This window comes from Dendrobates tinctorius, unplaced genomic scaffold, assembly GCF_039654945.1.
Source record: "Dendrobates tinctorius isolate UK_male_01 unplaced genomic scaffold, ASM3965494v1 ptg000174l, whole genome shotgun sequence".
Classification (NCBI taxonomy): Eukaryota; Metazoa; Chordata; class Amphibia; order Anura; family Dendrobatidae; genus Dendrobates; species Dendrobates tinctorius.
The window spans coordinates 1,693,002-1,708,832 of NW_027361841.1; the positions used below are offsets into that span (position 1 = coordinate 1,693,002).

Below are 15,831 nucleotides of genomic sequence, written 5' to 3' on the forward strand. Positions count from 1 at the left end.
CTTAGGGTACGTGCACACACTGCAGATTCACCTGCGGGTTTTTTCCTTCGGAACCGCAGGTAAAACCGCAGGTAAAGTGACCTACGGTTTTGCTGCGGTTTGGCCTGCGGTTTTGCCCTACGGTTTGCCACCTGGACAATGGAATAGGTGGCAAACCGCAACAGAATCCGCAGAAACAATTGACATGCTGCGGAAAAAAAAACGCAGCTTTTCCGCAGGTAAAAAAACGCAGTGTGAGCACTGCGGTTTTGAAAACCCATAGGGTAACATGGTACTGTACCATGTCTGCGGAACTACTGCAGTTCTGCAGGGCCAAAACCGCAGCAAAACCGCAGCGTGTGCACATGGCCTTAGGTGCTGGGGGGTTTTTTGTGACCAAGAAAGATGGTTCATTAAGGCCTTGTATTGACTATCGTTCCGTTAACAAAATCACTGTTAAATATTAGTACCCGTTACCCCTAATTTCTGATTTATTTTCCAGAGTTAAAAGTGCCTGCTGGTTTACCAAGCTTGACCTCAGGGGGGCTTATAATCTTATTCGCATCAAGCACGGGGATGAATGGAAGACGGCGTTTAAAACTCCGGAGGGACATTTTGAGTACCTGGTGATGCCTTTTGAGCTCACTAATGCCCCTTCTGTCTTCCAATCCTTTATGAACGATATTTTCCGGGACTTTGTGGATACGTTTTTGATCATTTATCTGGGTGATATTTTGATCTTTTCCAGTGATTGGGATTCTCATGTGGAACATGTCCGGACTGTGTTCCGGATTTTGAGGGAAAATTCCCTGTATGTTAAGGGATCGAAATGCCTCTTTGGTGTACAGAGGATTTCATTTTTGGGATTTATTTTGTCCCCATCGGCTATTGAAATGGACCCGGCCAAGGTACAGGCAATTTATGATTGGGTTCAGTGTTATGATGAGTCACCGAAGGAGGAAAAAACAAAATACTAGCTAAGTCCAGAAAAACCAGAGAGGTTGGCAGCTATCGGATTGCAGACCCCTGAACCTATCCACAACAACTAGCAGTAGCTGTGGGGGGTTCCTACGGTGCCCTAGACCCCTCGATCACAGCCGAAGAACTACATAGCCTAAAGACAGAAAGGGGAAAAACTAAACTGCCCCAGAGCAGACCCCAAAGCAATAGGCAGCCCCCAACATATAATGACGGTGAAGCAAGATGAAAACACTAACACAGATAGAAAGATAGTTTGAGAAAATGATGGGGCCCAAGCTAACTAAATAGGACAGGATAGCAAAGCTGCTGTCTGCCATCCGCAAAAACCCTATCAAAATGTGCCAACCGACTGATAGGAAAAACAGGCCCTGAAGTCGCTAGGCTTCAAAAGACTAAATCAGCACTCAGGTATATTCTGAAGACAGAGCAAAAGATCAACAGATCAGACACAAAAATGGAATTCAGCTCACCCCCGGCCAGGGATGGCAGAACTCCCAAAAAACAAGGCAAAACAAAAACAAAACTGAAGTGTACAAAGCAGAGCAGAAAAACTTAGCTTTGAGACGCAGGAATCAGACTGGTCTCCAAGAATCCAGCAGGATCACCAGCAAGGCAGAAGGGCGTCGGCTGCCTTATATCCAGTCCTCAATTCCAGCCATCCAGTCATCATCTAGCTGCCCAGGTGTTTGGTAATCAGCCTCACTACCTTCCTTCACCAGAGGAGGGAGTTCATCAGACCTCAATGGTGAAGGGAAAAATGAACTCACAACAGTTCAGCCCAATTTTTCGAAGGCTCTCCAGAAGTTTTTGGGTTTTGCTAATTTCTATCGTAAATTTGTAGGTAATTTTTCTGGTATTGTCAAACCACTGACTGATCTGACCAAAAAGGGCACTGATGTGGTGAATTGGTCTCCAGAGGCAGTCTCGGCATATCAGGAGCTTAAACGGAGATTCACTTCTGCTCCGGTTCTACGGCAACCTGATGTCTCACTTCCAGTTCAGGTGGAGGTAGATGCTTCTGAGATTGGTGCAGGAGCTGTTTTGTCCCAAAAAGATCCGGTGCCTTCTAAAATGAATCCCTGTGCCTTCTTTTCTCGAAAATTCTCCCCATCTGAACGTAACTATGACGTGGGGAATCGGGAATTATTGGCCATGAAATGGGCATTTAAAGAGTGGAGACATTGGTTGGAGGGAGCTAGACATCAAGTTGTGGTCCTCACCGACCACAAGAATTTGATTTATCTTGAATCAGCCAAACGCTTGAATCCTAGACAGGCTAGGTGGGCCTTGTTTTTCACGCATTTTAATTTTGAGGTCTCTTTTCTTCCAGGCACTAAGAATGTTAAGGAGGACGCTCTTTCTAGGAGTTTCTTTGCGGATTCTCTTATTGTGACCAAGCCTACTGCCATTCTAGGTGAGGGGGTAGTTCTTTCTGCCATCTCGCCCGATTTGAGACGTGCCCTGGAGGAAGAGAGTGATGTCTGAAATTCATTGCTCCGCGTTGGGTGGTCATCCAGGTATTTTTGGTACCAGAGATTTGGTGAGTCGGTCTGCCTTATCTCGTGATGTCAGGAATTTTGTGCAGTCCTGTGGGACTTGTTCTCAGTGTAAACCCTGTTCTCATTCTAGTGGGTTGTTGATGCCCCTGCCGGTGCCCAAGAGGCCATGGACCCATATCTCAATGGATTTTATTTCTGATCTTCCTGTCTCTCAGAGAATGACTGTTATCTGGGTGATTTGTGACAGATTTTCTAAGATGATCCATCTTGTACCACTCCCAAAATTGCCATCTTCTTCAGAGTTGGTGCCCTTGTTTTTACAACAGGTGGTTCGGTTGCATGGGATTCCTGAGAACATTGTGTCGGACAGAGGAGTCCAGTTTGTTTCCAGATTTTGTAGAACTTTTTGTTCCAATCTGGGAGTTCAGTTATCTTTCTCCTCTGCGTTTCATCCTCAGACCAATGGGCAGACTGAGAGAACAAACCAGACTTTGGAGTCCTATTTGAGATGTTTTATATCTGCTGATCAGGATGACTGGGTCTCATTTTTGCCCTTGGCCAAATTCACGCTAAACAATAGAGCTAGTTCTCCCACTTTGATGTCTCCCTTTTTCTGTAACTTTGGGTTTCATCCTCGATTTTCTTCAGGGCAAGTGGAATCTTCAACCTGCCCAAGTGTGGACACTGTGGTAGAGAGAATGCAGCAGATTTGGGACCAAGTTGTGGATAAGTTGTCCCGCTCTCAGGAAAAAGCCCAACGGTTTTCCAACCGGCATAGGACCATTGGTCCCCGGTTTAAAGTGGGTGATATGGTTTGGTTGTCGTCAAAGAATATTCCTATGAAGGTTGCGTCTCCAAAGTTCAAGCCAAGATTCATTGGACCTTTTAAGATTTTGGAGATTCTTAATCCTGTTTCTTTTCAATTGGCTCTTCCAGTTACGTTTAAGATCCATAACGTGTTTCATAAATCTCCGTTAAAGAGGTTTGTGGACCAGTAGTTCCTACGGCGGCAACTCCTGACCCTGTATTGGTTAAAGGCAATGTGGAATATGAGGTAGAGAAAATATTGGATTCTCGTTTGGCTAGACGGAGACTCCAGTACTTGGTCAAATGGAAGGGTTATGGCCAGGAGGATAATTCTTGGGTCTCTGCTTCTGACATTCATGCTGATAAATTGGTTCGTGCTTTTCACCGGGCCCATCCTGATCAGCCTGGTGGCGTGGAGGAGAGTTCGATGACCCCTCCTCAAAGGGGGGTACTGTTGTGAATTCATTTTCTGGCCTACCTCTGGTTACTAGTGAAGGTAGTGGAGCTAGTTATATTGACAGAGGGGTCGCGAGTTCTCTTTCCATGCTCCCTCTCGTGGTTACAGGAGGTAATGGAGCTGATCTAATTAACCGAGGCCTGCCACCTGATAATGAGGAGGACGATTGGACATCTGGAGTTTTTGACTGGATTTAAGACAGCCGACTCCCTCTATCCCTGCTGGTGATTTTTTCATGCTTCCTGAGGTCTTAGTTTCCAGCTCAGTCCCTGCATGCTCAAGCTAAGTGTTCTTTTGCTATTGTTCACATTTGATTTGGTTTTGTCTATTCAGTTTTGTGTGGTCAGCCAGCCCCGGCTGGTTCTGTGCTGAATTTCCATCCTTATGTTACTGCTTGTGCCAGTTTGTTTTTGTCCCTTATTAGATTGGCCTCTTTTTGCTCTGCTTTCAGAATATGCCAGAGTGCTGATATAGTGGGTGAAGTCGAGTGACTTCAGTATTTTTCTATCAGACGTGTTGGACATTTTTTGCAGGGTTTTTGGCGTGATTGCAGACAGTGTCTTTCCTGTCCTGTCTGGTTAGTGTGGGCCCTAGCATTTGCTCAGCCTATTTTCCTACCTGCGTTTGTGTTTTCATCTTGTCTCACTGACAATATATGTTTGGGGGCTATCTATTCCTTTGGGGTCTGCGTTTAGATTTCCCCCTTTCTTGCTTTAGGCTTATTTAGCTGTCCGGCTGTGTCGAGGCGTCTAGAATCATCGTAGGTACGCTCCACGGCTACTGCTAGTTGTGTGGATAGGATCAGGGGTCGGCCATCCGCTTAGTTACCAACCTCTATGGTTTTCTGTGGCTTAACTTGGTCTTGCTTTCCTCCTCGGTGACCAAATCATAACACTTCCCAGTACAACAAAAAAAAAAAAAAAAGAACACCTAGCCGAAGAAGATGTATGATTATTGAGAGCAAACTCAGCTAATGGTAGATAGTCCGACCACATCTCCTGATTGTCTGCTACAAAACATCTCAAAAACTGCTCAACATCCTGGTTTTTCCTCTCAGTTTGTCCATTGGACTCCGGATGATAAACTGACGAAAATGACAAATGAACCTTAAGTCTGTCACAAAAGGCACGCCAAAAATCGAGCCATAAACTTTGGTCCCCTATCGGAGACAATGTCCGTGGGAACACCATGGAATTTGACAATCTCTTTCACAAATGCCCTGGCAAGTGTCTTAGCGCAGGGTAACTTATTGAACGGGACCAGATGACATCTTACTAAACCGGTCCTCTACAACCCAGATGACAGAAAAACCCTCAGAGACCGGCAGGTCGGTGATAAAATTCATTGCAAGATGCGTCCATGGGGAACTAGGAACCTCTAACTGGCACAGAAACCCTGCCACTGGAGCATGAGAAGGCTGAAACCTAGCGCACACAGTACATTGACGCACCCACTTGCCGATTTCTCTTAGCCACCCCGGCCACCAAAAACTCCGACTGATCGACTTTCTAGTTTCGGAAATCCCTGGATGACCCGCCAAACGAGACTCATGACATTCAGTAAACAAAGCTCTCCTCAGGGCTTTAGGCACAAATAATTTCCCATACAGAGTGTTAGTTGGTGCGGAATCCTGGGCTTTAAGAATGATATTTTCCAACTCAGAACCTAATGCTGCCACCACCACCCCTTTCTGCAGAATAAATTCCTTCTTTTCAGTATTAACCGCTGGGGAGAAACTTCGAGACAAAGCATCAGCTTTAACATTCTTTGTCCCAGGGATATATGTCACAGAGAAATGTAACCGGGCAAAAAACAATGCCCACCTAGTTTGACGAGCATTCAAACGTTTAGCAGCATACAGATAGATCAGATTCTTAAGATCCGTAAAGACTTGTATAGGATGTCTAGCGCCCTCCAAAAAAATGTCACCAATGCTCAAACGCAAGCTTAATAGCCAGCAATTCTCGGTTCCCAACATCGTAGTTGAGCTCCGCCTCCTAAAATTTCTTCGAAAAGAACGCACAGGGATGTACCCCATTCTCTCTCTCCTGTGACAGAACAGCCCCCACTCCTACCGATGAGGCATCCAAATCTACCAGAAAGGGCTTAAGGGGGCTTTACACATAGCGATATCGCTAAAGCGTCACCGATTTTGTGACGCAGCAGCGATATTGCTAGCGATATCGCTACATGTGATACTTACCTCTGACCGACTCCCCCGCTGTCTATTGCTGATCGCGCGAGATCGTTCAGGTTCATTTCTCGTCGGCTGCTTCCTGCTGGGCTTCCTGCTGGCGCCGACGAGCAACGCGTGGACGCGGGTGTAGGACGTCATCATCGCCGCGTCTGAAAGGTAAGTAACGACCGCTGCTGCGTGGCTACGTCGCTGGTGAGATCTGCCTGTTTGGCAGCTCACTAGCGACCATTTAGCGATGCACCAGCAATCCTGACCGGGTCATATCGTGGTCGGGATCGCTGGTGCATCGCTAAATGTAAAGGGGGCTTTAGTCTCATCTGTCTGGATCAAAACAGGAGCAGAGCTAAACTTCTCCTTGAGATGCTCAAAAGCCTTAACAGCCTCAGGGGACCATTGGACAGTATTGGAACCCTTCTTAGTCAGATCAGTAAGGGGTTTGGCGATAACAGAAAAATTATTTATGAATTTTCTGTAATAATTAGAAAACCCCAATAATCTCTGAATTGACTTCAAGCATTCAGGTCTAGGCCACTCCAATACCTCCTGAACCTTTACCGGTTCCATCTCAAACCCATCACTGGAAACAATGTACCCCAAAAAGCTAATTTTCTGTACTGCAAACTTGCATTTCTCCAGTTTAGCAAAGAGTGTGTTTTTTCTCAAAATCTGCAGAACCTTGCGGACTCTCTGCCAATGCGACTCCAGATCGGGCGAGTAGATCAAAAAATCATCCAAATAAACAATAACACTCCTACCGATCAACGGCGTCAGAATGTCGCTGATGAAATTTTGAAAGAACGCCGGAGCATTTGTAAGGCCGAAAGGCTTTACTAGACACTCAAAATGACCTTCTGGGGTATTAAAGGCTGCCTTCTAGTCATCGCCTTCTTTAATCCGCAGCAAATTATATGCCCCACGGAGAGAACCACTTGGCTCCAACTAATTGGTTAAACAAATCCGGAATTAGCAGCAAGGGGTAAGGATTACGCACAGTGATCTTATTAATCTCCCTGAAATCCTGACACGGCCTAAGACCCCCATTTTTTATTTTTTTTTACTTTAAAGAATCCCACTGCCACAGGGGACTTGGATTGGTCTTATATGCAGCAAGACTAGTCTGCAGGTATTCCTTTAAGGCCTCCCTCTCGGGAATTGTCAGATTAAATAAACAACTCTTAGGGAGAGTAGCACCTGGGACGAACTCAATAGCACAATTGTAATCTCTATGCGGTGGTAGAGCTTGTGACTCAACTTCAGAAAATACTTTCCAGAATTCCTGAATGGCTTCAGGTAGCTCATTTTTCACAACAGCAGCGATGTGTACATCACAACATTTCCCATAACACCCCTGACCCCAGGATCTTATAGTATTTGATGACCAGTCCAGTACAGGATTGTGCACTTTTAAACAGGGTAACCCCAGGACGACTGGAAAAGGCAATTTATCAAGTACAAACAAATCTAAAGATTCCTGGTGCTCCATATTCACAGTGAGTGGAAACCCGGTGACCTTTCGAGAAACGCACCCATGCTCTAGAGGAGTCTTATCAATCGACACTACAGGAAAAGGGGATGATAAAGGTACAGACTCAATCTTATACTTGTCTAGAAATTGTTGATCGATCAAATTCAGTGCAGACCCACAGTCCACCATCACTTGAAAATCCAAAGCATGACCATGACAGATAGAACTACCAGAAAAAGAAACTCCTGCGGACCGTAAAAATGCAATACGAACGGGAGGGTTACTCTGACCCTTTTTTTTTTTCTTTTCCTGATTTATGCGACCTTCACATTGCTTAATAAAATGGCCAGTCTTACCACAATTAAGGCATAGCCCCTCAGAGAACCTTCTCTCCCTTTCCTGGGAACAAGAGGACATTGCCCCAAGTTGCATCGGTTCCCCATAGTCCACGGGGGTCTCTTGAGAGACAGGAGCCATTGAAGCCTTCTCCTCATTCTGTCTGTCTCTCAATCTTCTATCCACCTTGATAGCTAATTGCATGGCAGCCTCAAGTGTAGCAGGTGCAGGGTATGGAATGAGTAACTCTTTAACCCTGTCATTCAAACCTGCTAAAAACAGACTGGAGCGCTGGATCATTCCTGCTGACTTCTGCAGACCATCGTCTGAACTGAGTACAATATCCCTCAGCGTCATCAGAACCCTGTATCAGCAGTCTGAGGTTAGCCTCGGCTGTAGCGACCCGATCCAGATCGTCATATACTAACGCTATAGCAGAAAAAAACGCTTCTACTGACACCAAACAAGGGTCATCTGGACGCAATGAAAATACCCAAACTTGTGGCTCCCCTCGCAATAAGGACATAACAATCCCCACACGCTGTAATTCAGCCCTGAAGACCTGGGTCTAAGCTGAAAATAAAGTAAACATGCATTTTTAAACGAAAAAAATTCCTGCCGTTTACCAGAAAAACATTCAGGCAAACCCAGGCTCTTCAAGGCGGACTCCTGGGAAATTACTCACGTGCTGTTGTAAGCTGGAAACTTCCAATGTTAACTGTTGCAGGCGTTGAGCGAGATCCTGAACGCTGTTCATTTTGCAGAAATCCGGGAGGGTTTTTTTTTCTTTAATACTTTCTCGGGCTGGACAAACTGTTACGGTACTGCAGCATAGAACTAGGGTGGGAGGGGAGGGGACTGACCCTGCACTGCGACTAGGCTGATACCCTACGATGGAGTGGGCGACCCATTCCTTGCGAATAGACTCACCGACGATCCTAGGTTATTCTCAAGCGAAGACCTATAGACAGGGGGAAGGGGGTCCCTGAAAGATCTAAGGACTGGGTACAAAAACGGTTCACCTCCTAATAGAAAACAAAGAGAAGGCTGCAGAAACAAACTGACAACAGAAACTAAGACTAGCAGAACCAGAGGTCCCAGCACTGCACTAATTAAACACACAGTAGGCAAAGCAAAGCTCCAAGCCAGAACTCAAGCAGATTAACACTGTTTTCCAGCAAGAATGGGAGACAGGTGCAGGTTAATAAAGGATGATACAATCACCTAACCCAAGGCAAACCCAGCACCAGAGGAAAAAGACAAGCAGCCAAAACACTACAAGAAAATGGCGGATAATTACAAACGGAACAGATTCTAACACCGCCGAGTTACAGCCCGATGATTGTAATCTTCGTGACCCCGCCGAGCCACAGCAAGCTGACGTGAGAAAGAAAAACGTTGTGACCCCACCGAGCCAAAACACCTCACACGTGCTTTCTGAACCGTTGCCCGCATTCTGCACCAAATGTAAGATAGCGCTTACTATGTGTGCTGGGGAACACTTGCTTGGCAGCGGATTAACGTAAACAGGCACGGTTTTTCACACAAACAGTCCATACGGTTTATTTAAAACGTCATAAACCGCACCGTAAGCCATGCTGCACATCACCAGCTTAAACATAGTCCATTAATTCATCACGTATGGCTTTACTATGCATTCACTAGTCATGCCTGACTCTCCAGTCACCGGGTGGCCGCAAAGTTCAGTAACTGACCTTTGTCAGTGCACATAGTTCTTTCCCCATACCAGGGGTTACCTTTCAGGAGCTCCTGCTCCACAGGCTGACTCTTCGTCAGTCCAAGGTCCTCTGACCATGTGACCAGACCTCAGTCACATTATATGGTTGTAACCACGCCCATGGATAGGCGGTGCATGTGTGGTCTGTCAATTCCCGCCCAGCTCTCTAACTAAGCCTATAAGCCCCCCTTATAAGTAAACACAACAAATACTTGTGGAACTATAAGTCCCAGGATAACCATATCATTTTGGGCTTACAGCGCAGAGAACCTCTGCGACACATACTGGCCATTTACAATAATGCCAGTCCCTAATTCACAATCATGCCTCCAAGCGCATCCTGAAGCGCACCCACAGCGCCCCTTACCTGTAACAGGGGTTCACTGCCTCACTATATCTATATATATATATATATATATATATATTCACTTATATTTGTCTTGTGTGTAAACATTATATTTGAACATGGTATATAATGACATTATGGTCTTCAATGGAAAATGAAAAAGAGGAGGTTTGAACAAGGAAATTACATCACAATTCTTTTTTTTTTAATAATACATCTTTATTTAGCTCTATGGATTTACAGAAACGCATGAAAAAAAACACAAAAAATGTGTGTATTTTCCGCTGCAAGCAAAGACGCAAGGTTCGCACATAGCCTAAATGTTAGGGGATTACTTTTAAAAACTTATCAAGTTGACTAGTAATTTCTGAATTTTTATTTTTTGCATGCAGCAATGCTACCAAACAGCAACATGGAAAATACTATGTGACAATACACAAGATACACGAAATGCTTAATCGTAAAGGGAATCTGTCACCCTTTTGTTGGCCTATAAGATGTGGCCACCGCCATCAGGGGCTTATCTACAGCATTCTGTAAATAAGGGCAGGGCAGATAAAGTACGCCTGCGCAGGAGCCGCAGCAGAAGGAGGAAGACATCGCTAGAAGATGGGAGGCGCCGTACTGGACCGCGACACTCACCACCCCCGCCCCCCCGGTGGGTATAATCTAACTTGTTTTTCTTATCTTTCAGGTTACATCGGGGGCTTATCTACAGCAATACAGAATGCTGAAGATAAGCCCCTGATGAAGGTGGCTGCAGCTTATAGCCCAAAAATGAGGTGACAGATTTCCTTTAAGGGGGGGTGTCTACTACTTAGGTACTGAGGGCCAATACTTAGGATTGATGAGGGTTCGACACCCAGGACCGCAACACATCAGCTGTTATTATCTCAGCAACTGCATGTACCCGTGGATAGTACAACATGAAAGTAATGAAGCACTTAAGGAGGACACAAAACACATATTATCATCACTACTTACCCAACCTTGGCATAACTGCCCCAAGAAATTGCTCATCTTCCTGAAAGTGATTCTCTTGCAAGGACTCCAGCAGTTTTTGCAAAACATCTTGGGGGACTTTGCAACCGGTGCCTTTAAGCTCTGCAAAGCGAGTCAGGCGGAAGTTTTTATCAAGCTCATAACTTTCTGGATTGAAGGACTCCCGGACAGACATGTTTTACAGACTGATTATTGTCAGTTTCTGTTTAGTGAACAAATGGGTTGGCTCCGTTCTGGATTAACCTGTAAAAACAAATTCAGAAGAAATTTCATGTAAAACTGCTATAGTTCTAGAACTCAAGGGCAAGACGAGAGCATTTGCTTAACCAAAAATATTTAATGGTTAATAAGAAATTACTGCAATATCTCTGAATTTTTTATTCTGTCCAAAATAGATTCCACAATCCTTCTACCAAATGGCTGTAAGAAATGTGTCCCTACAAATCCTTCGGTGGCTGCGAGTTTTTAAGGAATCTAGATGGAGCATTCTATGTAGAGCACCTCTGCTTGCCATTTGCACTCACTTGCTGCATCTTTGGCAAAGTACTCTCAGGTCGTGTTACCACACAGTGCAAATTTTTTTTTTTGTAGCTACTGTGGTGTAGTGACCACTATGTCCTCTAGGGGGCGCTGTGTGGGTGTCCCAGGACGGGCATACAGGCATATCCATTGGGGTAATGGGTATAGGATGCTGAATGACCGTTATGTATCCCAAGACCATAGGTGGCCTTGTGATGGAAGCTTGAATATATGTATTGATCAGCAGAGGTACTGCTGACGTTTCCGTTACAATGTGTCAGGGAAGCCTGTGTGTAATAGGACCTTTAGTGAGGTCATAACCATGTGACCACCTGTGGGTGTGGTTATGGACCATATAAGGTACCTGAGGTCCGGTCACATGAGAGAGCGCGCATGGATCTGATTGGGCCATGTGGAAGGTCCCGGCAGGCCTAGGTGGAGGAAGGTGTGCTACCTTCCTGAAGACCATGTGCTGAGGCTGCTGACCTGGGGAGGCCTATGGATATTGGCTGTATGTGAGGAGGGATTAGCCTCCTGTGTTTTGCTGAGGCTCCAGGACTGAGCCTGAAATAATGGACATTTATGCTTGTTTTCGCCTGACCTAAAGGCTATTCCTTATGTTATGTGCTGTTTTATGGATTATGAAGCAATAAACCCTATGAACTTTTAAAGGAACATGCCTCCTGATTGACTCCCGTGGCTACTGAGCGAGTTGAATCCCTACAATTGGTGACAGACTGCGGGCAGCGGTTCCAAGAAGCACATGTTGCCGTACTGGCGGCTCTGAGCCAGGAGAGCAGACGGTCTGGAAAACCGTGAGTAATACTGACCGGGGTCAGTGAGAAAGAGACTGAATTGTGCTAGGGTGCCTCGGTGGAGAAAAGGTACCCGAGGACCTGTGTGGCAGACACAGGCAACGGACTGGTGTTCGTGTGGTACTGACCTGGGTCAGTGAGTAAGACGATGTACCTGGAGGGTTCAGTGAGCAAGGTCCTGGAGGGTCAGTGTTGGGAGGTTCTAGGAGAAGAATCGTCTCCCTGGAGCACGTGGTATGACCTTGGACCTGGTGAGGCGTTAGTGTTGGGCAGTCTCAGGAGGAGACGAATGTCCTGAATAGCACCCGCTGAGCCCCTGGACCTGGTGAGGCCAGTGTGTTGGGAAACCCTGGGAGGAGGGCCGCTCCCTGAAGAGCACCCGATGCGCCCTGTGTGTTGGACGGTCTCAGGCGGAGACGGAACGTCCTGAATAGCACACAGACAGGACACGTGAGTTTTTTTTGTATGGTGGTTTTTTTTTCTCTTTTTTTCTCAACTCAACCTGCGGTGGCTCAGTGGGAGTCACGAAGGTGACAAGCGGCTTCCTGTAACTCGGCGGGGTTACGAAGGGGACAAGCGGCTTCCGGTGGATCGGCGGGTCCACGAAGATGGCGCAGCAGGAGCTGCAGTGACACCAGCCACTGTGTGTGTGTGTGTGTGTGTGAACAGCAGCCGGAGGTGCCAGTGATTTGTGACAGCAGGAGCTGTGGCAGCGCCAGGAGGAACTGGTGTGGTGTCGTGCTTAAAGGGCCAGTAACAGCCCAAAAAGACAAACTGTACTGTGTGAACTGTGGCATAAGAAGTTCTGCAGAACAGACATGGGGAAATCCCGAAAGGGGGCGGTGGCCCAAATCGGAGTGGTAGCCCAAAAGGGGGTGGAGTCCCAAAAGGGGGCGGTGACGCAAATCGGGGTGGTAGCCCAAAAGGGGGTGGAGTCGCAAAGGGGCGGTGACCCAAATTGGGGTAGTAACCGAAAAAGGGGTGGACTCCCAGTGGGAGGTGGAGTCCAAAAAGGGGATAGTGGCCCAAAAGGGGGAGGAGCATCCCGGCATGAAAGGGGTGGTACAGACAAACTGTTGCCAGGGCCAAATGTCCTATGTCTGTCCAATCTGGGTGGTGAACTACCCAGCCAGCACAATGCTACGGGGGTGTGGCCTCCAGGTAAATAACGAAGACGTGGTTGGTCTGGTCGACCCTGAGAGCCCGGTGACTCTACTGAGGGTTGCTCCTGAGATACCCGGCAGAAAGGTTGGGATCACGTGCAACCACGGGGGCACTAAGGATTGTCCAGTGGCCAGGGTAGTCTTTGAGACAGGCTGGGACATTGCGGGACAGGATGTCGCGATAGTCCCGAATCTGTCATGTGCAGTGGTTATAGGCCGGGACTCTAGACTGTTCTATGGCTTGTGGGAGAGGGGAGTTCCTCTACAGCAGGGGGATGGAGACCTTTCTACTGGTGGGCTAGCAGACATTGAGACGGCGACGCCTCCTAAAGTGGACAGGTCAGAGGTAGAAGTGACCGTGGGAGACGGGGGGCTTCCAGAAAAAGGGTCCGACACCTGTGTGAATGGGGGCTTGCTGTTCTTGGATGACAGGAGTAGTGACTCTAATTTGACCACTATCAACCGACAGCTAGAGGGTCAAGTTGACAACCTGATTAAGGAAGTATACATGTGGAAAGAGCAAGTTGACCGTTGTCACCAGGTAGAAGCGCACCTACGAGACTTGGAGCAAGGGCGCGAAGAGATGTGTCAACAGCTGGCGAGGGAGTGTCTGAAGGTGGCGAGTATGGAAGTCGCCAACTCCGCGTAGGTGGAGCGGCTGCGCCACCTAGAGTCCGAGCTCTCGGCAGTCAAGGCCCTGAGACAAATGGTCGAGTGCAGAGTGGATGAGCTGGAGAGAGAGAGGTCTTGAAGCTCAGAGGTCACCTGACAACGTGGCAAGGTGGGAATGAGACCCTCAGAGAAGATGTGAGAGTGCTCAAAGAAACAGTAGGAGGTCTTCTGCGGGAGAAGTTGTTGGGCGAAGATTACAGCAGCCGTGCCCGACTGATAGCAAGGCAGAACTGCCAAAGCCCATCTTGGCAAAGGGTTTCAAAGAGTTAAAATCTCCTGAAGATTTGGAGCGGAAAGCTGAACAAGATATTCCCCCGGTTGGGACAACTGTATTAAGGGAAGTGTCCGTGGGGAACCCAGAGCCATCTGTCCAGGATGAGAGCAAGTCCACGACCTTCAAGTGTGTGATGGAGGTACCCAAAGACGTGCGAGAAGCATGAGCCAGCGAGAGTGTGCATGAGACCTTTAAAAAGGCAGTTAATGCCTATAGTGTGAGCTGGGCACCAGAGACATACCAGTTGGTGATGCTGGCAGAAACGGAAGACACAGAGAGAAGGGTGGCTGTCCTGAAGGAGATGCACCTACAATGTCTCCGCACGAAACAGATGCTCGTGTTGCGTAATAGGAAAGCCGCTCGACGTCTGGAGCTTGCAAGGGAAGCTCAAAGTCGGCTGGGCTTTGTGGAAGACATAATTCCGGTACCCAGAAATCTGGTGGGGAAAGTCGTTGGCAGACTTGGAAAGGTGATACAGGAGATGGTAAATCGATCCAGTGTAAAGAGAGTAAGGATCCCACCTGCTGGGGAAATCCAAGTTGCTGTTGAAGATGACATGGTTCCAGTCATTGTGGTTGGCTCGATGGAAAGCACTGGGAAGCTTTGCATGCTCCTGGAATATCGGGTAGCGTACCTGAAGGAGATAGAGCAGCTAAGACAGGACCGACTGCAGTTGAATAAGCAGATACAGAACGTCAGGTGGCATCCACCTCCAACCCAAGGTGTAAGGACCCGAAGGGATCCTCCAAAAAATGAAAGGACAGGTAGTCCAAGGCAAGAACGTTGAGAGTCCACAAGTGGCAGTTCTAATCTTAGTAGCATAGGCACGAGACCCGGTGGTGGACGTAGCGACAGAGGGTCAGACTCAGACCAGCCAGTTAGCCCAACTGGATGTGGGACTCATGACCATACAAACCGGGAGAGCGGCCAGTGAAAGGTCGGGTGACGGAGCGCACTGCAGACAGGGGGAGACTAAAGAGTGTCTGGTCACGCTGACGGACGTTGACGGGAAGGCCAAAGCCCAACGCCGAGATACTGACCGCTGTGTGAGGCCTATCGTAAATATGATGCAGTATGACTACCAAAACAGACTGAGATGGTCCTCTCGACTTGTAGGGCAAGGTGACATGGGTGCCCGGTCTCGAGATCCCTGGGTGATATCATGTGTTCAACCCCACAAGTTTGAACAGAGGGGGGGAGGTATGTGGTGTAGTGACCACTATGTCCGCTAGGGGGTGCTGTGTGGGTGTCCCAGTACGGGCCTACAGGCATATCCATTGTGGTAATGGGTATAGGATGCTGAATGACAGTTATGTATCCCAAGACCATAGGTGGCCTTGTGATGGAAGCTTGAATATATGTATTGATCAGCAGAGGTACTACTGATGTTTCTGTTACAATGTGTCAGGGAAGCCTGTGTGTGGCTGTGTGTGTAATAGGACTTTTAGTGAGGTCATAGCCATGTGACCACCTGTGGGTGTGGTTATCGACCATATAAGGTACCTGAGGTCTGGTCACATGAGAGAGAGCGCATGGATCTGATTGGGCCATGTGGAAGGTCCCGGCAGGCCTAGGTGGAGG

General features: G+C 47.5%; 1 protein-coding gene across 3 annotated transcripts in view; it reads right to left on the minus strand.

Annotated features, from left to right (window-relative positions):
- The window catches only part of SEPHS1 (selenophosphate synthetase 1), a 132,385-nt gene that overhangs the window by 81,354 nt on the left and 35,200 nt on the right, over positions 1-15,831 (minus strand). For all 3 annotated transcript variants that reach the window (XM_073551270.1, XM_073551269.1, XM_073551271.1), the window contains exon 2: positions 10,790-11,050. In XM_073551270.1, coding sequence (XP_073407371.1) covers positions 10,790-10,982 — 193 coding nt within the window. In that variant the 5' untranslated portion in view covers positions 10,983-11,050. The remainder of the gene's footprint in view (positions 1-10,789; positions 11,051-15,831) is intronic.